Below are 22372 nucleotides of genomic sequence, written 5' to 3'. Positions count from 1 at the left end.
AGTGGTGAGCACGTATGCAGGGCAGGGTAAAAGTAAACAAAAAAGCGGTAAGTACCTAAGGTTAGAGACGCTTGGCCAGCGCTAAAAGATGAATAATGAAGATGAAAAACGGGATGGCGGGTTTGACCATGCTTTTCAATAGTTATGCTAAGCTTTACAGGGGAATGGGCTCTGAGAACTTGTACTGCCTGCTTGCGCCGCTCATCGACACCCATAGTGTAAGTGGGTCGCTTCCAAGCTGCTCTCTTGTTGCACCAGTCGTGCTTTCCAGCTCTCTTGGAACAGTGATGGGTATCGTCGTCCCGCAACTGTTGCCTCCTGCCGTGTATACATTGACATGTTCAATATTGGCGCCGTCGGCAGATGCTGTCCAGGTCAAGCTCGGTCGGCATAAGTCGCGAGTTTGTCGATTAATGAATTGCTGCGCGATATCATCATGTTTGAGTGTCTTGAGGGGCCAGGTAGTTCTATGGCGTGTTAGTCGGAGCTTTTCCGGTTGAGCAACATATACATACAAGCGCATCATCTCAGCGGAAATGACCTCGATCCACGTCATGAGTAGCGAATACTGTCCGCTTTTCCCATTCACGGTGGTGGTTGGAACGTCGTTGACGCGCATATTGGCCTGGTGGAACATGTACCTAGATTACAAATCAGTATGGCTCTGTGTTGCGTGAGATGTGCTGCGCTTACGGGTCCCAGTGCAAAGCGAAGAGATTGCGCATTGCCGTGTCTCGAGAGTTGTTCATGAGATCGTCAAATGTCCCCCTGCCTGCTGATGTGTCGATCCACTCTTGCAATGTACAAGCCGGGGAATCGCAGTTGTAGTATATCAGTGTCGCCCAACGAGGCATGACATTGAGCCCTGCGTAGCCGTTGTTTTCAACAGTGGTGGTCAACGGCCAGAAGGTGTTTTGCTGATTGCGGAGCAGTGGGCGCGTATTGTCGCCCACCACGTTGGTGATCCCGTTATCCATCCAGCCCTTGATGGCATCTGCGTTGTATAGACCAGTGATAGCAGGCGGGATAATGCCCTTCCCGCTCCAGCGCTGAGCGGCATCGAAGCCGACCTGTTTCAGCCAGGCTTGGTTGAACGAAATCTCTTTTGATGCATCGGAGTACGTCGCGTTGGTCAGATCGGCGTGGGAACTGGTTTGGAGTCAGTGGTGCAAAGACTGAATATATACGAGACGTACAAGGTATGCGAGAGGTGCGCGAAGGCGTCGCGTTGCGCCTCATCAGCGAACCAGTTCTGTAGTTCATCCAACTCCGCACACTCCAAGCTCCATGTATACTGAGAAGGCGTAGCAGGCCATATGTTGGTGCCAGTACCGGGAGGCTTCTTGTATTCCGGGCTGCCATCCGGTTGATCACGGTATTCAATCGCGTTTGAAGGATCACAGAGGCTTTCACCCTCAGCTGTGTTTGTGGCGGCTTCTATATCGCCATTGCCGTTGTGTCCAATCTCTATGAAGAACTCGGACCCTGCAGGCATCCTCGCATTCAACTCGGCCTGCCAAGTGACATGCATGGAAAGATCTTCGGGCTTGGTGCGGAAATTAACGCCTGCAGGTCGGTATAGGGTAGTCTCCAGGAACATGTCATCCACCTGCGTGCTGAAATAGATTCTTCTGAAGCCAACGAAGAGACCTCTTGTGAGCCAGGTAATCCATGCGTGTTGCAAGATATTGCTCGAGGGTGCCCAATCTAGGGCAAAGGGCAAAAACCATACCATCTGTTGACGAGAACCTATCTGATTGACGACTGCAGCAGTCCCACTGCCCGAAAACTTGGCAAATTCCCATGCAATCGAGGAATTTACGATTGTTGCAGGAGTGTGGTAGATGTTTGCAATGCTCACGTCTACATTGCTGTCGTCCAAGTCAGTATGGATCTGAATGTTGCGAGCTTCAAAACTTACGGCTTCAGGTTGGCCGTGGCAAATCCGGTGGTGTTTGTGAAGGATACCGGCTCATCGTTCAGATTGCCACCGTTGCTCAAGACTCCAAATTCGGTAGTGGGGAATACATCGAGACGGACCATGCGCACACCGAAGTTGGTCTGATATGCATACAGATCATTCCATTGGCTCCTAGTAAGGGCGCTGTAATAGAAATCTCCGTAGTTGTATCCCACTTCGCTTACGGTAACAATGCCACCATAGTTGCCATATGTAGCCGAGGAATTGAGTAGGGGTAGATTCGCGATGCCAGCCTGAGGCACAGTGAAGATCTCATAAGGAATGCCGTAACCCTGAAGGCCGAGTGCAGCACTATTGATGGCCGATGTGGAGTCCCGTGCAATGACCAAGATCGTACTAGAGACCGTAGCACCTCCCACGTACGCTAGAGCATGCTGCAAGAAGAAAAAGAGGCATGTGAGTGCGCATGCTCGCAGTGACGATAGACCGAAAGGCGCCATGGCGAGACGCGAAGTGCACAACGTGCTAACGAGACTTTTTTGAGGAACCTGGACGACTTAATAAAGAAGTCTCGGCAGATATCATCTCATACGCCACTGGGAGGGCGGTGGCCCAGATGCAGTAGATGATCAAGGGACTATTGATTTTCTCCCTTCCTAGCCTCAGCAGTCAGAATCCTACCTTCAGCTCAGCTTGATGCAGAACATGGCGCGGTGCATAGTGCGATCAGAGGCTTTGGATACGGGTTGCCGTACTTCTGGACAACTTCGCGTACGTAACATGCCCGTATAGCCATATAGTTAGTCAGGGTCTTGGCTGGTCCTTGTACTCGAGGAGTGGTAGTGCTGTGACTTTTGCCATGTGAGAGCAATGTATGGCAACGATCTCAGAGTATTACCGGACTCGTGACTTCGCCGCGCCTTTTGCCTACTAAGCCACTGGTCGTTCCCGTCGTAAGTAGAGCCGAAAGTCACTGCCGCTGCACCCTCCAAGTGCGCACGGCTGGAGACCATGGCAGCCGTGAATTGGGGGCCGTAAATACCAGAGTGTGTAAGGATATTGTTGTGGGTGGCGCGCCAGGTGTCTTCTAGCCTGGCACGCGTCTGCCCGCAGCCTGGCCATATTGAGTAAGCAATTACCGGCCCAGACTTCATCTGCGGCAGGTGCATTGCATTGCATGTGCCTCGGAGACAAGGCCGACGAAGATGCCGTGATAAATGAAGTCTGATATTAAAGCTGCAGTATCGGAGACGCTAGGCTAAAAGCGGTGCCGGAGGAGGCACAGTTGAGGCAGCGATGATGAGCATGCACGGACACTTGCTGCCGAACCCCCGGAACTCCAGCCTCGTCACATCTTGCCTCATCCACCACTCTTGTCGCATCATCACGACACCCTCCTTCGCTGACGTTGCCTCATCGACGACATGTGAATAGTCTTTGATCTAGTCTCAATATAGTCACGCTTCGCTGTTCGGGATAGATGGCCACTGGCTCCTGGACGCGGCCAGCGTTCCCTGTCATCGCTTTTGCCAATGCCCGGCCAGACGGCTTCGCGCTGCAACTCACTCGCTGGTCATTGCCGCTCCAATGCTATTCGTGGCGGCCAAGAGCTGGATTGCAGCATTCTCGAAGCATGGCTGCACTTCTCCACTGCCGTTCGTCTTGCAGTGGTGGATCTCTCGCACTGGCTAACCAACCGTGTATGCTAATGCGATTCGCAGATCAACAGCTTACACATGACTGTATGAACACAGCATATGCTGTAATTCTTTGTTTTGTTCAAAGTGGCTTTTTGACAGCCGATGAGATAGCTCATATGGGGGTTAAGTGCATCTTTCCCTAGTCACTGATTGTCTTGCCAGAATATCACATCCTCCCTACTCTGACGCCCTTGTTATGGATCGGAACACGACCCTTGGGCATATTTCTCATTAGCTTTTCTCTATCAAGGAGCAGTCGTTGCTGTATTCGGTCGAGCGTGGAGTTGCTATTGAGGATATCAGAGCTGCCTTTGGTAGGATCACACAGACACTATGCCGGCGCCGGACATCCTAGGCATTCAAGCCTTTGATAGTGGTTCAGTATTCCAGGAGTGGTGGCAATGGGCGCTCGTTGCTATCGTCGGTGTCAGTGGGCTTGTGGGAGTTGTTGCGTTCCTTTGGTATTCTTATCGTGCCATCCGGACGTTGTTGAAGGTATGATCTGAACATATACTACCCAGTCCACGCTTACAACATGCTTAGGTGAACAACAACGAGCATGGTTTACCGCGATCGGTACAAGAACGGATCCATCTCCTATCGCACAGCCCGAGCGTCGTCCGCAAAACCCATACTCTTCTCGAAAAACCTTCGTCCTTTGGCGTATACCTGGGCCTTCTAAACACCCCGGTCACACCAGAGGAAGCGCGGATATTGTCGCAATGGGAGATTGTAGTGTTGGACTATTGCGAGCCTGGCATCTTGGACGCTGTTAGCGACGATAGCGTTCCTATGGGACCTCATATCATTGCACGGCTTGATCTCGCTCAGATCATCACGTTTGCCACGACGAGTGAGCTGGACATGGCGCGAGCAGTGTACGTCCTTTCGTGGACTCTCCAGCGAACCATACGACAGCCGGACCAGCGGAGATACTTTACTGGCGTGCTTGTTTCTGGATGGCGAGACCGCATTGCCGTGCCTTTACTCAATGGCTTGACCAAGCTTCTCATTGCCTATGGTCTAGAAGTCTACCTGGAAGTGGAAGCTCCAGAGTTCCTGGATAGCATCGAGAAGCTTGATGTTGGGCTCTTCGCTGGCTTCGTGGTTCGCAATGGGACGATCATGTTGAACGGAGAGCGCCGAGACTTCTTCAACATGGACAAGATGAAGACTACAACAAAATCCTTTGTATCTCAAGCCTGCCAACGGCCATTCCTGACGATGATGTGGGACACGGTTGAAGACGATGCCAACCTTTCGCACGCCGTTGTGAGAAGAGCGCACATGTGGTGTAGCTACCATGGCGCCATCCCATACTTCCCACGTCGACGAGCCCTACGCACCATCGACGCCATTGTTCATTGTCAAGAGCCTTTGGCAGCTTTCCAATGGCTCAAGCAACGAAGAGTGATGGACGTTCACGAAAAATATCGAGCCGCACGCACAGTAAGTTTGCTTCCTCGACTTGCGAATCATGAGCTAAATCTCCATAGCTTTCTCCTGGCTTTTCGAGTATCATCGACGACTATCTTCCGTTGCAGGAGATCTTTCCTTTCCTCGCCGATACGCTCACTGGGCTCGACGCAACAGACTCGGACGATGACGACGCCTCTAGCATATCCACGGACATCATACACTACCCTGAGATTGATGAGAATGGAGTATTGCTTTCGCGGACATCTACATCATCAACATCATCAGGGATGGAATGGACAATGACTAGGGAGAAGCATGCCAGTAACCCACTGTCTTGCTCCTTCAACGGATCGCTGTACGATTCATTGGGATGCTTCCCGATTGGATTAGATGCGTCAAGAGGTGACTTCTCTCGGGTTCTCGACTCACAACGACGTCTGCGGGATCTGAAACTGCTGAGTCGACTCCCTACGGCACAACTACATTCTGTCGCAGAAACCCTTCGTGGTTATTGTCACAGCAGTAGTCACTTTTTGGATTCCCTGCCAACGTCAAGAATCGCTATCTCAAAACTCGTAGAGGCACTGGCTCGGACCAACGACGATGCAGAGGACGCCTACCAGCTACAAGTATATTCTGCGCTTGATTCTGGGTTTCACACACCGAGCGGTGCTCAGTTCTGGGCAGTCTGGGAAGTGGAGCCGCGGACCCAATCCGTCATCATCTACATGTCCAAGTCCGTCCAAGACATTGGCGCGGTTTTGCTCCATACACACCTGAGCAAGGTAGGCTTTTCCAGATACCAGTGCTTCCTTGCAGAGTACGGCCTGACGGAGTTCACCGCTGGGTCTTTTTCACCAGAGCGACTGCCTGAGAGGCTACGACAAGATCTGGATCTACTCTCTTCTTCCGATCTGCTTCTGTATTTGCAGCACTTGCAATACTCAGAATGGGACCAGGATTGCTCTTTGCTTTCAGCCATTCGTGAACGTTGCGAAGAGTTGCTGATCGACATACCTACATATCATCAATTGAAGAAGCTCAGCAATGTGGACTACATCAGCGGCGACATCACGGACGAACAACTAGTCAACGCAAAACTCAAATGGTACCGGCTATCTCGACTACCCACTCTCAACAGACACGATGCGCTGTGTCTTTTCAGGGAAGTCGCGCATGTGCTTGACAGTATACTGTGGTCCCGAGACTTTGAGAAGCTAGACGCCATTACTTCTTCCATCGCCAATATTACCAACCGGGGAACTCTTGATTCAGCCGCTGACTTTGTACTTTTCTGCATCTTTTGCGCCGCAAGGAAAGCTGGATTCGAAGAATTATACATTGAGGTATCGGACCGGAACCCGCTCTTCAACCAGTACTCAGACCAGAGTGCAGCCTTTGCAGAGCTGTTTGCGTTAGGATCAAGATGCGAAGCGTACTTTGACATCAAGCCCAGCGACATTGGAATACTGCTATCACAGAAGCACAGGAACTACTACAACCAGGAGGAACATCAGCCTCCAATGTGGCTTTTCAATGCGCCGTCGTTCGCTTCCGCCTACGCTGCAGCTCAAACCGACATCGACCCGGATCAGAAGCCTTCGGTAATGCCTGCATACCGTCGCTTCACTTTCCTGAGCGTCTTTGCAATCCCGGCACTTGTTGGTGAGCATATGATGCTATGGCCGTTTCGATCGCTTGCTAACAACGACAGACATCATTCTACTATCAACCACTGGCCATGGGCTGTATCTCAGTGTACGAATGGAAGAAGAGCAGCGATACTATGCTACGCTGGCGCTCATGTGTTCATTGCTCCTCTCTGGCGCAATTGGAACCTGGATCTCTATCGGCGGCACCTATTACCTCATCTCGATGGCATTCTCAGCCGCCAACATGTTCGTGCTGACTCGGCTGGTCGGTGGTCTCGCATTCACTCTTGCTGGCTGCTTCCTCGGCTTCATCGTCATCTCAGCTGTCGCAGGCCCAGGGCCTGGAGCGGTGTTTGTCTTGTACCTTTTTGGACTCACGACATATCTGACAGTGCTTGCTGTTCTCTCCACTTATCAGATTCCGGGGTCCAGTTTCTTGAATGGTCGTAAAATCATCATCATGGTGGTACCGACATTGACAGTCTCCCCGGTTTTAACGATCTTCGTTCCTGGCTACGACATCTACATTTATCCTGCGGTCCTGTACATATTTGTCACTTTGCTGATTCTCGGTACCCGACACGTAGCGACTCAATGGGTGACTTGGTATCACAACATCAAGACACTCAACGACGCTGACATCAAGGCTTGGTACGTTGAGCGGTCAGTCAAGGGGCAGCATTCTGCCAGTACGTACACAGACCATGGTTCGGTGACAGACGCTAACCGGGCCGCAGTAGATCGTTCCAGCAAAGGGCCCAGTACTGCGTTGAGTGTCCGCGAATCTAACGCTCCCCCTTCAGAGACAACCACTAGCGAGAAAGACATGTTCCATGGTATGAGTGAGCCAGCGATCTTGGGGCTTTGTCGCACAGCCTTACATGACGCCGTCATGAAGGAGAAAGGACGCACCATTTGGCAGAAGCCTACGCAGGATACCTTTGTCAGACGACTTGCAGATTGTTGGGACTCGACACTCTTCTTATTGGACTGGTATGCTCGCATTACGGATACTAGGCGACCAATTCCATACAGTTCAACTTGGAATCTCGAAACGCAGGTGGCTCTCGAAAGCATGCAACAGTCGCAAAAAGGCATTCGACTTCATAATTCCTTCATACATTGGCGGACTGCTGGAGATGAGATCTACTGCGGGGTTCTCTACTTCCTCGTCGCACTCATGGATAGATGGCTCGATCTTTTGCGCGGCACCGAGCGACCCGGCGGCGAACTAGCGGGATTACTATCATCTATAGACGACAAGACACTCCGTTTGTCAGTCGGTTTCGGTCTGGCGTATTACCTCATTGGAGCAGTGCTACTGGATTACAAAGCTCAACACCTCCACACAATGTCAGAGCAAATGTCACCAGTCTCGATCAAGGACGCGCACGAGATCAAGCAGGCCAAAGCCAACGATTTGAAGTTCAGGCGACATCTGTATCTCAGCACTCTATGCAGGTTTATTGGCGTCCATGTTTGGGCACTGGCGCTATGTGCTGCTCTGGTGTGGATCTTCAACGGCTCAGCAGTTGGCCTCGTCGTATTCATAAGCTACGTTGGCGCGTACAGTGGTCTACTCCTTTACCAGTACAACAAGATTTTCTCAGGCCCACACGCACTGATGCCACTGTTGGCAGCAGTCATTCTAGGTTTTGTAACCGGTAACATTCTCATCACCCTGCTGCCGGGCTTTATGTATAACAGGATCGTTGCTCTTGCTGTGTCTACCTGGACAGCAGCCTTACTTTCATTTCGAACTGCCAAGCTAGGCATGCCTGATCTGCTCCGTGTGCGCACCTGGTTATCTAGCTTCTTTCCGAACCATGAGCAGAGCAAGCAGTCCCTGAGCTCGACCGAAACGTCTAGCTTGAGCCGCATCGCATCTCGAGGTGAAGATCAGTCTACCATCGACGAAAGGTACCATGCCTACAACGGCACTGGTGGTGATGCCGAATTCAGCCAAAGCGAGCTTCACGCCTATTGCAGCAAGCTGCGAGCCGCCCCGAAGGAAAGCAGGTTCCGTGTATGTGCCACTGGACAACCCGGCGATCAGATCTGCGCTATACTACTATCGTGTACCCATGAGAACCTCTCCAGGCTTGCAATGCAAGCATTTCCGACTATGCCCTTTCTGGCACAGCGTATCGTTCTGGCTTGGAAGAGCGACAACATCAAAATCTTCATCGTTCCGATGCAGACTGTGGCTGGAGTGGACACCGACCTTCGGGCAATTTCGCATTACGTAGGCGGACGTCTGACTCTTTACATAGCTTCGGAAGCAAAGGGCTCCAGGCAAACGAACGTGAGCAGCAACTGTGCGATCATTGCAGAAACATTGCTACACGCTTGTTCAGAGACCATGTTCGGTATGCCGCACTACCAAGCCCAGCTCACGGAATCTATGCTTGCTTGCCGAGGGAACGACGTTAGCTTTTACGCCGTATCCGAATGTTGCAAGCGGTCAATGCCGGAATTGACTGTAGGACCCAAGGCTTTGGACTTTGAACTTGGTTTCAAGAAAGACCTCTTGCGAAACCTGTGCATGGGGTTTGATTGCGACACGCAGTGGGACGAGCTTCCACTAGAGATTCGTCGGCTCTTCCTCCGACGGTGCGTTGGCATACGAGCACCCTATACAAATACGGAAATGGCATGGATCAATGCCAATGTTCCAGTGGAAAGCTCATGTACAATCCTGTCATGCATCGCACGATATGACCTGGGCGCGTACCTAGCCATTATCAAGCACAGCTTCTTCAAGAACCGAGGCGATCAGGCTCTCGCCAAAAAAGAGTATCAGCAAATGACCGCGGACATCCATGAAGCGTACCATCCCGTTCTGAATCGCTCAGCGGGTTCAATTCTTAGCATATTCACCGAGTATGTACGTCTGCCAATCGCCTATGTCTACCACTCTGCCGGGACCTGGGTCAAATTCTTCTTCCTCGCATGCATGGCCGACCCTGAATATCAGCGTGAATTGAACGGAGCCTTGATACGTACACCACGCCCAGTAGCCAAACTCGCTACCTTCATTCTGACAGGCTTGTGGATCTACAGTCGGGCTGCGATGTCAGTCGCTCTACCTTTCTTTTTGTACCATCGGCGCAAGGATATTGCAGGTCTTGCCGGCACCGTAAAAGGTAGTTTGATCATTCAAAAGAAGAATCGCTTGGTCATCCGGAGCTACGGAGACACAGAGACAGCCTTCATTCACCCTGGCATAGATGGCGGAGTCAAATTGATGTTCTATCAGGGAAATCTGGAGCTGGAACCAACGTGGGGTCATCTCCGAGTTACATACTACGACAAAGAGATGCGCATCACGTTACGTGAAGAGTACAAGAATGGCATTGTGGCTAATGAGTTTGTTTACGAGTATGCATCGAAGCAGCCGGAACAAAAGAGGAAGATCTCAAAAGTCAAGAAAAGCAGGGTGCCGTTGGGAAGAACCTGCCGCAAAGGCCAGAACCAAGGCGCCAAGGTCATATACAACCGCAAGGGTCACATTGAATCTGGAAGCTACATCAGCCATGACAACTTGGTCCGATTTAAGTACCATTACCGAAAGAACGCCAAGTATGATGACGAACTTCTTCGTGCAGAATTCGTGCTTCCACACATGTCGGCTAACGTCAGCTGGTGTGCGCCTCCCGTTCGTCATGCCGAAAAGATGGAGCGCTGGATACCCACTCCTCGCGTTCATGAAGCGACGTTCGTTCAAGGAGCCGACGTGTACGAATGTTCATGGCTTTATGATCACAAGTTCCATCCAACCATCACCACTAAGCTCAACGGTGTGCCAGTCGATACCCCAGATATGATTCGTCACGATTGGCTCGGCGTACTGAAGAAGCCAACTCGGTGTACGTTTGCCGACGAGAACCCTTTGCTTGCATTCAAGTCTCCTACTGCCACTTTCTTCAGCCGACTCCTCGGAACAAACGTCAAACAACAAGAGATCTCCACATCTAGAGCTCGATCACAACTCTGGAAAGCTTGGAAGAAGCGGAACGATCTGGATGGCGTTGTCATTCGATGGGTTGATGAGGAGCTGATTCGGAGAGAGGCTCTCCTACGGCCATACTGGAGACGAAGAGATCGTGGTAGTCTCATCAAGGCTGAGGATTATCTGGCCTTGCATGCAGACGCCATTATGGCAAGCTCAGATCTAACAAGCGACATTAGCGCATGGACGCCTCTTGCCATACGAATAAGCGACTTGTTTAGTTTTGGTCAGGGCGGAGATGCCGTCATTTTCACCAGGACTAAAGCATTACAGCGCGACACCGATCGCAACCTGCACGTCATCGCTGTCGATACTGGTACATGGCCAAACGAAGGCGGTGGTGTCTCAGCATGTCGGCGAGATCTCATCAACAACCTGCGCACAATCAAATGGCACATGGTGGTTGAATCAGCCAACGACTTTGGCTTACCAAAGCACCAGACCGAAGAGAACGTCGAATCGCTAAAGATTATACCGTTATGGGGACTGGACTTTATGCATCCAAACCACGGCATGTTCACCAACAAGCTAGACAGTGAGGTCGACCATCTGGTCAAAGCTGCAACGATATCGGATATCGAGACAAACTTCATTCCAACCTTGACCGCTCTCGTCCGCGGCGCACGTGCTACAACGATGACATCAGCAGATGTCAAGCAAGCGACGCGTGCTTTGGTCAACCTGAATACTTACTTCCAAGACTCGCGTCACTGGAAAGAGGTCTGGACGAGCGATATAGTCAAGGATACTTGGAGAAACCTTTGGCTTGCTGATGATATGCCAAACGCACAGCCACCATCAGAGTGGTTCCGCACTGAGCTTCCGACACTTGGACACTTCGATACGGCGCTAGAGCTGTGGTTTCGGTGTAAGTTGGAACTCTCCGTAGACGGCGACTAAGCTGACTTTCACAGATCTATTTATCTTCTCCATTCCCATCCCAGACAAGATCCCGCATGTGTTCCAGGCCTCGCACCACAGCGTTTCAGCCTCATATGGAATCGTCTGCAAGCTGAAGCGCAACTGTACGCTCCAGATTTGGGATCATGCCATCTCGTGGCGCGAGACCAATCTCTACCTCTCGTCCGCGATGTGCACTCTGCCGCCGTTCATTCGAAATTCGCTGTTGGGTCTGATGAAGCTGACATCTTGCCTGATCTTGCATCACGCCGATCAGATCCTTCCCTGCGCAGGTATGTACATCTTTCCAGATCTTACAAACAGTATTGCTAACCCCATGGGCAAGATTTCTTCAACCCCGGCTGGGAAGTGGAGATCGGTAGCGCCAAGGGTCAACTTACACACCGCAACGTGTTCCGCCGAAAGGTCGACCCGATTGTCAATGGCATCACCGACATGACGAAGTTCGCCCCGGTAACTGAGATCAAAACGAAGACGCCGACCGTGACTATGCTCTCCCATGTTTGGTTTGCCAAAGATATCAAGACCGCTCTTCTTGCGGCGGACATCATCACCAACGAGTGGGGTTTCAAGGACTACAAACTCGACATCTATGGAGCTCTCAACAAATCGCCCGTCTACTCGTCTGAGTGTCAAGAAATCTTGGCATGCAAAGGTCTTGGACAGAACGTGGCAATGCGCGGTACAGCGGATCCAGCAATGGTCCTCGCAAACACTTGGCTATTCCTCAACTCCTCTGTCTCAGAAGGACTGCCGCTTGCGCTCGGAGAAGCGGCACTGACTGGAGCGCCAGTTGTTTGCACTGATGTCGGTGCATCGCTTCGCGTGCTTACCGATCCCGATGATGGCAGACGCTATAGTGAAGTTGTGGCACCCAACGATGCATATGGCATGGCACGCGCACAAATCAACCTGTTGGCCATGCTGGATGAGTGGGCACAGTATGCTGACGATGGGCCTGGGGTAGCGGCGCCAATCTTGCCGCACAAGCCAACGCCCAAGGACGTGGAAATCATCACGCGCCGCATGTACGAGAAGTCTGAACATCGACGGAAGCTAGGCATGATGGCACGCGACATCGTTCAAAAGTCTTTTGGTGGAGAGCGCTACCTGCGCGAGCACGAGCAGATGCTCTGGATTGGCAAGGCTTGCTACGAAATGCTTGACCTAGAGAAGCGGACGCCACCACCACGGAACCCGGCACGCATGCTGTCGCTCCGTCGTACGCAGCCACAGCAGCAGCGGGACACTGCATCGAGTCTCATGTTCGACCCGCAAATGGAGAAGATGATGCACCCGCGCCCCTATGCGCCGAGGCGGACATCGGCAACAACGTCGTTCTCTTCCGTCTACGTTGACGAACCCTCACGCTCGCCGTCCACATACTCTGACCCCATCTGGGAACACGAAGAGTGGGATGCGCATCACGAGTCGTCTGGATCGTCAGTCAAGTACGAACATTCTGATACAGACGACTGGCCAGTTCCTGCAATCACTCGTCCAACAAAATCGTACTCGGGTGCCCATGTGAGGGCAATATCGCCTTCTGCTAGAGGAGGCAAGCGGCCCGCGCGGTATTCTTATTACGGGCATGAAAGTAATCGGGTCTTTAGGCCTGCGTCGGCGAATGCGATGTTGGATCCGAGAAGAGCAGGGCTCGTGCGTCAGAGTTTGGTCGCGCCGGATAGTGCGAGGAGTAGTGTGAGGACGAAGAGTTATTTGAACGAGGTGGAGATTGCTGAGTATGGAAATGTGGATGGGCGATTGTGATGTTTGGTTTCAAGGATATAGAATGATGTTTCTTTCTGGGAGGTTAGCATTGGCGTCTGTATCTGCATTCGTCGGTTCGGTGTGAAACCAAAAGTAGAGTGCATGTCTTGTTCTGGGCGTTGGTTCTTTTGATCATGAATAAACTTTCATACCACACCATGTTTGTGCCGGTTTCCACAAACCTACAATCACTACTTGTCGCAGCACACACACACACTACGAACCGCATTGTGGCTCTTTAACAACCCACTTCTCGCCTACCCTCCTCAAAGCTTAGCACAATACGTCTGCACCGGCACAATCCCCCCACTCCTATCCGGCGGCTCCCTCAACGCAACCTCCCTCGTCCTCGCCAGACTCTCCAACTCATCCAACCGATTCAGCGTCGCTTTCAAATGCTCTTCGAAGCCCGGCTGTTGCACAACGTCCCTGAACGCATTCTGCATGGGCACAGAATCTGCGCGCACCATGCCATGCGCATCGATATGAATTACGTTGACATGATCAAACGGATGCACAAAGTCCGCGCGCGTAATGATCTGGCGCGCCTCGTGCAATGGGATCTCTGGGAGCGAGAATTGCTGCCGCTCGGGAGCAGATGATGTGGTAGAAGCATCATCTTTTTGTTCGCGGAGTACAAGGGCGCGTGCTAGGATAATAGCCGCCGCGCAATACTTTTGTTGTTCTTCGACGTCGTCGTCCATGGAGTCACCCAGTATCCAGCAATTGTTCAGAAACCACATCTTCTCTCGCCGGTTAATCTGCGCACAGGTTTCGAGCATGTCGGTCGCCTTTGCGACTTGGTTGAGGAAGATGAGGCGGCCGCCGACTTGGGCAAAGACTTGGTCTAGGATGTGCGGTGGGACGTCTTCGTTGTGGTAGCGCGCTCGGTACTGTTTGAGTGCTGTTGTGACGACGTTTTTGCGAACGTCGCGGACGCTGATGACGTTCATGTTGGTTGCGTGGGGTGTGAGGCGCTCGAGCGTCCAGAATTCGTCTGACGTGAAGACGGTTGTGACGAGCTCGTTGCCGGCCCATATCTCGGCGCGCTGCTGCAGGATCTCGAGGAGATGTTTTCCGGCTTCGTCGTCTTTGAAGAGGTGGATGTTGTTGATGATCATGAGGAGAGGTTTGCCGCGCCGTTTGCGTAGCGAGAGGGCGACCTTTTCCATCTGGTTGAGCGCCCGCTCGATGTCTAGCAGAGGCGAGCTGTCTCTTGGTCCGCGGATGCTGAACAGGCCGCCGATGTAGTCTTCGTGGAATTCGTAGTCGATGGCCTTGCCGAGACGGGTCCGAAAGACTTCGAGGTCGTTGTGCGCTTCCAGCATGGCAATGCCGTCGCCGTTGACCTTGCGCATGGCCTCTAGCAGTAGCGCGCGCTTGCCGGTGCCTCGTTCGCCGATGACGAGGTAGTATCTTCCTCTCGCTTTTCCGCTGACGATATTGTCAATGTCTTCCTGTTCCGCGCGTGGAACCCAGTATTCCCTCTCGACAATCTCTTGGATCTTGTCGCGCTCGGTGCCGTATGAGATGCGACCCAAAGCAACGCGCTCTTGTGAGCTGTAGCCTGTCGCAAAGGCATTCTCAATCTTCTTCGCAACGGTTCGCTTGTAGAACAGGCTGTAGGCATAGCCGCCAAGGCCTAGCCCGAAGAGCGATATTAGAGCTACCGTGCTGCCTTCAAGCACACTCCGCGCAAACTTGCTTCTCTCCTGCCTGTCTCCATCATTTGGATTGTTTCTTTGCGAGTTGGCGGGTTGAGCGTTGTTATTCGAAGTCTGTACGAGGAAGGGCGCGCGCTGAAAGCGTGCGGGGTGTCTGCCGAGAGGTAAGACGAGCCATGCTGCAATTGTCAGCCGTGCAAGACCTCAAAGGTCAATTGGGATGTCAAACCTCGCCTAGCACGCTGTATAGAGCGCCTCATTCGACTTATACCAGAGAAAGTCGATTACTGGATTATCGGAAAGGTTACGCGTCATGTCGGTCGAAGCACGACCACGTCTCGGCCAAGCATTTGACCGCGTGCCGTATAGCCGGCCATATTCATCGGACAGGAAAACGAGGTCTAAAGTCGTTCATGAACGACTGAACCGGGTGTCGTCATCTGCGCATCGTGTGCACCGATTAGGGTATCGTGATGGAGAGCGCGGCGCCTGTTGTAGTGCGTCATCCCGTGATCCAGGGTTCGCGCTAAACACGCTCGCGATGTCGCCCCTTCGGCAGGACTCCACACCATGACTTCACAGCAAGACTGACTGACAAGATGATCCCGCCAGATTGCAGGCAAATACTGTGTACGCAACCAGTTCATGTCACGAATTGCGATCTTTCATCGACGGGTACTCATACTTGCTCGTCTACCGCGTTGGATCCTGGCGTAGCTATGACCAATTAGAACGCTCGAGCGAACAGCCCCAAGGCTCAAGTAACTGTCACGAGAGTGTAAAGGTCGCTTTTTCGGGCTCCTGGGAGGCCTAATGTGTCGCGATAATCATTGGTTTTGAGCTTTGGGGAACGGTTGATTGTGTTGCTTTGGTTCGCTGGGTTCGTCTGAGTCACCGCTGCTCGAGTATCTGCCTCTTCTACTACCCTGCACTAAGGTTTCACTCTATATACACCAGTATTCATTATGTATTGGAACCTTTATTCCATCGGTTCAGGCCTACTTTGCCCTCAGGACCCTGTTGCCTGGCTGATCACGAAACCTTGGGACTATATAAGCCTGGCCTCCTTCAGTATAACCACCACCACCACCACCTCGATAAAACTCCATGCGATCATCGAAAATGTCAACTGAACAGACCTCCACCTCTGCCATGGCCATTCAAAAGACCATTCCGCCTCTTGCTCGCGGCGACTCGAAGCCTGTCGACGCGAACAAACCTTTCATTCTTCGCGACCTGCCGGGGAAATCCGCAACCAAATTATAGCTTATTTGGTCGAGTATTCCACGCCAATTGTTATACACCGCCTCGGCTACAATTCCTGGCAATTCGTAATTTCTCGCCAGCGTTCAGATCCGAGGCGACAGATCCTCATGAACCTTTTCGCATCATGTAGAACACTGTATCACGATGCAGGTTCAGCCTTCTATTCCAACAACATCTTCATCATTGAGGACACGAGTTATCACAAGTTCCAGGATTACGGCCGCTTCGATTGGTCGATTGCTACTTCACTGCCGTGTGCTCTCTTCACTTATCTAGGCACGCAAGCGCACTGGCTTCGGAAACTCGTACTCGACACGGAGCTTCTTGGACACGTGAGTCTTCATCGTAGCCTGAAACATTGGGAAGAAGAAGAAGATGGCGCACCGGGGCGATTCGACATCACACCTCTTATGCACACTATCTGGAATATGGATCTCGATATCGATATTTCTTTTGTCAACACTACGAATTGGACCTCCTATTGTAGTCTGAAGGATCGAGGATTCAATCTCCCGGCTATCACCGCTGTCTTCAAGTCTATACTAGGAGGTCAGCTGCAGCTGCGAAAGTATGGCCAGCTGCTGCGCGCAATCGCTATAAACCGCGACGCTTCCGGAGGCGAGATTAGTTGGGGAACTACTAGTCCTTGCTGCTCAGAGTCCTCCCCTGGGCGGTTTGGACCTATCTTTCCCGACCGACATTATATGTCTTCTTTTGTTGCGGAAGATGGCGGCGCCCGACTACAAATGCGCAAGCGAGAAACGGCCCTGAATCTACTCAATCTACCACCGCGGATACTCGAGCGAATCATCGCTCTGGTCGTGCGTCCTGCCGAGGGCTTTCTGATCGACCTGGACCGGGATACAAAGTTCAAATGTGGTATCGTCCACGTTAATAAAGACTTGTACCGCGAATGGCGTGAGCCCTCCCTCTTCGGTTCCTACGGGTTCGAGCACAACAGGTTTGAGCTGGTCTTGACGACGGACCGCTTACACACTGATTTTGATGGGTTCAAAAAACTACGAAAACTGTTGAGAAAGACTTTCGTCATCGATCATCCTCATCCGCGGTATAACTACGGCCTGACGACCCTAATCGCTGGTCCACATCCACGAACTAGGGTGAACTACACGCTCAAGTTCGAAGTACAAGGTCCGATCTCTTTGAGCGATATCCGTATCAGCATATTGCCCTTTGTCATGGAGACGGCGACATCCAATCCGAGGGAAGGACCTTGGCTCACGATCCAGGTCTGGAGTACAGATTGCGACGGAGCCCATACGATGACTGCTTCACACACATTCAAACTCCGAGAGCTTCGCATCAACGTGCTCACCGCCCTGATGAAGTCTGTCTATTTAGGGTCCAAAAAACTTGTACCCGAATTCTGGATCAATGGCTTCGGAGAAGTTGTGCAGGTCGAAGATGTTGATGATGTTGAAGGGGAAGCATGGGAGATTGCTTCAGATGTCCTCGGCATGCCTGAGAACTCATCATTCCACGTTCTCAAACTGCACCCTATCGACAGGCAATACCAACCTAAAGGTATTCATCCTGATTGCTGGGCGAATAGCAAAGAACTCTTTCCGTTCGAGCGAGATCTAAGCCAGATCATGGCGTACCTTGTCTACCATATCGACGACGGCTATTTGTTTCGCCGGTAAGTTTCCACAATCCCACGGATGAAGCTTTACGCTGACTTGTTCACATTAGCACCATCCATCCAGTAGAATTCCAGCGTTGGTGTCCCGAATGTGAGGGCGATGAAGACTACCATGAATCTGAGCGCTCCACGGAGGAGGACATAATGGCCTAGTTTGAGAATATGAAGCTGGTATTTCCGAACCTGGCGATGAAAGTCTAATTTGAGAGTCGGTTTCGAAGTGTTATGTAGCAGCGCGATGTAGGCCTACACATTCTATAAATCGAGAATCTGAACTCCAAACCTCCAACGCGCACTTTGAAGCAGCCGGTGACTACTATCCGTCTCTTATGCAGATGACACAGTAGAGTAAAGACGGCAAAGTAAGCAAACTCCGCATCAAGAGCAACCCTGCCTAGGCAGCATTTTCTCGTCATCACTTCCAAACCCAACATGGTCTCACCGCACCCTTTGAATATTCTCCTCCTCCACAGCAACTTACAGTGGGACCTCCCGCTCCAAAACCTGCAGCCTGAATCCCCTCTCGTACTTGTCGTTAATATACACTCGGACCTACTCCTATCCCGTTTCTAACGATATTCGCGACGCTAACCTAATGTAGCCTAAGAAGATCGACAGGGTCCACACGTGCGTCTCAACCCATGAGGCGACTCGGAAGGCCCAGTCGTCCGCTTCTCCAAGCCGTCCGTCTCATGACCATCACGGCATTTACCATTTGAAACCTTGCAGCAAATATGTAGCTTCTTCGTCTTTTCTCCGCCTTTGAGGCGTTTGTGTGCCTTCCCCGTTTCCAAGTACATCACTCTTTTTTTTTTTTTTTTGCGACACGCAATGACGCCTTCGTCACCGCGCTCGTCGTCGACAAGCTCGACAAGTAGCACCACCTCCTCGCGCTCCTACCCCGCCCCAGCATCATCGTCATCTCCAACGCCGGCACCAAAACTATCATCACCCCGCCCACTCCTCTACAAACTCTATACCTCACATATACTGTCCACGTGGAACGCGCGCACCTTTGAATTTGGCGCCGTCATCTTCCTGGCCAAAATCTTCCCGGGCACCCTCTTCTTTGCAAGTTGCTATGCGCTTTTCCGGTCGCTTGCTGCTGCGCTGCTGGGGCCGTGGATCGGCGCGCAGGTCGATGCGAAGGATAGATTGTATGTCGTGAGACAGAGTATCTTGTGGCAGAGGCTTTCTGTTGCGGGGAGTTGTGCGGTTTTGGTGGCCATGTTGGGTCTGGGTGGGGAAGAGAAGGATGGTGGTAGCATAACGTACGGGCTATTTGTGGTAAGCGCGCTTCTGGCGTGCGTTGAGAAACTGGCTTTTGTGGCCAACACGGTTTCTGTGGAGAGAGACTGGATTGTCGTCGTTTCCGAGAGCCTGGGTGCCGATCGTCAAGAGCTGAATAGCGTCATGCGCAGGATTGACCTGGTGTGCAAGCTTATTGCACCCGTGGGGATAGGCCTTGTGGACGGGTACTCGACCAAAATCGCCATCTGGGCTGTTTTCGCACAAAACGCAATCAGCGTGCTAGTCGAGTACTTTGCCATTGCGAACGTGTACGCCGCGATACCGGAACTGGGTGCTGGTAAAGGCGTCGTCGCGCAGTCTGAAACAGATGTTGCCACGGAATCACGACCGCAACACTCTTCCCACGGGAATGCCGTGTCAAACACGCCTAGCCGGCGTTCCACGCTCCTCGCCAATATAACCGCGCACCTGCAACCCTACCGCGCATATATCCAAAACCCGGCCTTTCTCGCCTCCTTCTCCCTATCCCTCCTCTACCTCACTGTCCTGAGCTTCGCATCGCAAATGACGACGTACTTGCTCACTCTCGGCTTCACGAGCACACACGTGTCCATCATGCGCCTCGTATCTGTTATCCTCGAGCTCAGCGCCACCGTCGCGGCGCCGTGGCTGATGCACCAGATCGGCGCCGTACGAGCCGGTCTCTGGTTCATCAACGAGCAAGTCCTCGCCATCGCCCTAGCCATCGGCCTCTTCCACATCTTTCCCACGAGTACGGCACCAATGCTAGCTGGCGCCGCGCTCGTCCTCGGCGTCTGTCTCTCCCGCCTCGGGCTCTGGGGCTTCGATCTCAGCGTCCAGTACCTCGTGCAAGAAGACGCGCCGCCTGCGTCCCGCGGCTCCTTTTCTGCCATCGAAATGTCGCTGCAAAACGTCTTTGAGCTCCTCTCTTTTGCAACCACAATGGTGTGGTGGCGGCCGCGCGACTTTACGATTCCGATTTATATTAGCGCGGGCGCAATTGCGACGAGTGCGGCGTGTTTTGCGGGGTTTACGAGGCAGAAGAGGGGGCATTTGTTGCATACGGATCGGTGCTTGAAGAGGGTGGGTGGAAAGAAGAGGAGGTATCAGGTGCTGCCGACTATTGAGGAGGAGGGCGACTTTGAGCTGAATGAGAGGAGTGGGCGGTGATAGATTTTATGCATGTAAGAGGAATGAATGAGGACGCTAGAGAGAAATGACTTTCCCATTACTGGAGGTACGGCTATCTCAGCACTACGGAACCCGATGTCAGATCTACCATGCAGCAAATTGTGAGATGACGGTACATACTACCATGTACCTAGGCTATTATCCATGGACTCCATTTTCGCAAATCTAAACAGCTACATCACGGAACCAGGAATACCCAGCCATCCTCAACTCATGCTGCTCTAACCCCCACCTGTTCAATAAGAGAGAGAATCTAGCAAATCTTCCAATGACAAGTATTACCGCACTGGCCGCCATCGACGGAAGCATCGCACGCGATGTTGATACAGACAATATCGCAGTTCTGACCGTTCGCATCTGTATGGCAGCGCTATTTCTTATGTCAGCATCATCAATACAATCTCTTGTCCAACGGTTCACCAGAAAGACTGAGCAATCCTCTTTGGCTCAAGCAATCTACGCTAAACATTGTCTGCAAAGGGTTTACTTACATTCTTGCAGTCTTTGTACACTTGAGCGCACTTTTGGCAGGTAGTAGTAGTAGACTCATCAGCCTGGACGTCGTTGTCGTCGGTCTGGAGGTACTCTGCAATAAGCTGGGTGTTTGCATCGTCGGCGACGAGGCGCTCGACTATAGCATCAGGGACGTTGGATGGCTTGGGCTTGAGGGGGCCGCGGAGACGGTCAGAGGCTGTGGGGACGGTGGCGCTGAGAGCGACGGCGAAGAGGACGGCGAGGGTCAGGAGGGTGGTGAGGAGCTTCATCTTGGTGATAGGGAAGAGTTGTTCGTTTGAAGGTGATTGTTTGGGGCGACGGAGAAGATTTGATCGTGGTGATGCGGTGATGGTGTATATATACAAGTAAGAGAGCGAGTAGGAGAATGCGTGATATGAGAGCGGTCGTGGATCGGGTCGCCTTCACTGACCTTTTAGTCTGTAAGTCACTTCAATATGCGTAGCAGTCTCTCACTGCGGTAGCCTACAGTCTTGGCGCAAGCTTTCTCAGTAAGGGACATAATGGAAGCACTCAGACTGTCATGTTCGCTCTCATCTTCATATACAAATACGCCAAACACTCCTATATAGCAAGACTTTTACTAAACAAAACATCCAGAACCCTCAACAATCACACCCTCAACAAAATGAAGTCCTTCACCCCCCTCGCCCTCCTCGTAACCCTCTCCACCACCACACTCGGCAGCGCCATCCCCCGCGCCATCGCCGCCCCTTTATCCACCATTGACTCCGCTCCCGCTCCCGCTCCCGCAAGCCCCCACCCCCCATCACCGCTCTACTCCCGATACTAACACAACCAGAGCATCCACACCAATGTCCTCAGTACTACATGTAAAAAGTGCACCACGGCGTTCATTAACTGCACAAAGGTGAGTAAGTATGTTCGTTCAGAAGATAGTGCTAATTCTGTGTTAATTTATGCTAGACATGCCACGGCTCTGCGTGTCAGCGTATCTGTTTAAGTGTGCATGTTGATGGCGTGTCGTGTAAGAAGATGTGTGGGTGGCCGTAGGGTGCTGTGGATGTGTTTGTAAGGTAGAAGGATGGGTGGGGTAGTTGTATGGTTTGGCTTCTAGCACTGGAGGAGTATGGATGGATGGATGTATGGAGAAAATGTGGAAGAAGTAGACAACGATGATGGACATGATAGGCAGTGAATGAGTTCCGAGATGAACGTTGTGCAGACAGGAGATTATCTGTCTGAAAGAGATATTGACCTTGATACTACCTGGTTACACTCACCAGACCTTCCGTGTTCAATGCACGTATCAAAGTTCAGCCGCATCAAGTCTGAGCGCAGAGACTCGCAAACAGTCCACCAACCACCCATCTATCATCTTTCCCAGAGCACAAAACTAATATTAGCATCTTACCAACAGCCCCATCCCAACCCAAACTCTTCAACA

The 22372-nt window shown here is 52.0% G+C and overlaps 6 protein-coding genes across 6 annotated transcripts; 3 read left to right on the top strand and 3 right to left on the bottom strand.

Annotated features, from left to right (window-relative positions):
• Window positions 1-154: 154 nt before the first annotated feature.
• On the bottom strand, window positions 155-2421 carry ACET3X_007178 (uncharacterized protein; the record flags this gene model as incomplete). The annotated part of the gene is made up of 5 exons (XM_069453390.1): window positions 155-467; window positions 516-641; window positions 694-1149; window positions 1197-1871; window positions 1922-2421. The coding sequence occupies 5 exons, from the start codon at window positions 2419-2421 to the stop codon at window positions 155-157; spliced, it is 2070 nt and encodes a 689-aa protein (XP_069305946.1).
• Window positions 2422-3954: 1533 nt separating this feature from the next.
• ACET3X_007177 (uncharacterized protein) lies at window positions 3955-13313 on the top strand (the record flags this gene model as incomplete). The annotated part of the gene is made up of 8 exons (XM_069453389.1): window positions 3955-4116; window positions 4165-5070; window positions 5118-6705; window positions 6755-7399; window positions 7433-11572; window positions 11619-11897; window positions 11951-13152; window positions 13239-13313. 8 exons carry the CDS (start codon window positions 3955-3957, stop codon window positions 13311-13313), a joined length of 8997 nt encoding a protein of 2998 aa, XP_069305945.1.
• Window positions 13314-13661: 348 nt separating this feature from the next.
• On the bottom strand, window positions 13662-15319 carry ACET3X_007176 (uncharacterized protein; the record flags this gene model as incomplete). Its single annotated transcript, XM_069453388.1, has 2 exons — window positions 13662-15238; window positions 15289-15319. The coding sequence occupies 2 exons, from the start codon at window positions 15317-15319 to the stop codon at window positions 13662-13664; spliced, it is 1608 nt and encodes a 535-aa protein (XP_069305944.1).
• Window positions 15320-16432: 1113 nt separating this feature from the next.
• On the top strand, window positions 16433-18141 carry ACET3X_007175 (uncharacterized protein; the record flags this gene model as incomplete). Its single annotated transcript, XM_069453387.1, has 2 exons — window positions 16433-17985; window positions 18039-18141. The coding sequence occupies 2 exons, from the start codon at window positions 16433-16435 to the stop codon at window positions 18139-18141; spliced, it is 1656 nt and encodes a 551-aa protein (XP_069305943.1).
• A 1260-nt stretch (window positions 18142-19401) lies between these two features.
• On the top strand, window positions 19402-20430 carry ACET3X_007174 (uncharacterized protein; the record flags this gene model as incomplete). Its single annotated transcript, XM_069453385.1, has 1 exon — window positions 19402-20430. The coding sequence occupies one exon, from the start codon at window positions 19402-19404 to the stop codon at window positions 20428-20430; it is 1029 nt and encodes a 342-aa protein (XP_069305942.1).
• A 274-nt stretch (window positions 20431-20704) lies between these two features.
• Window positions 20705-21215, bottom strand: ACET3X_007173 (uncharacterized protein; the record flags this gene model as incomplete). The annotated part of the gene is made up of 2 exons (XM_069453384.1): window positions 20705-20821; window positions 20943-21215. The coding sequence occupies 2 exons, from the start codon at window positions 21213-21215 to the stop codon at window positions 20705-20707; spliced, it is 390 nt and encodes a 129-aa protein (XP_069305941.1).
• Window positions 21216-22372: the final 1157 nt, after the last annotated feature.

The sequence above is a fragment of the Alternaria dauci genome, chromosome 6 (genome assembly GCF_042100115.1).
Source record: "Alternaria dauci strain A2016 chromosome 6, whole genome shotgun sequence".
Classification (NCBI taxonomy): Eukaryota; Fungi; Ascomycota; class Dothideomycetes; order Pleosporales; family Pleosporaceae; genus Alternaria; species Alternaria dauci.
This window is presented reverse-complemented; position numbering and strand designations above follow the sequence as displayed.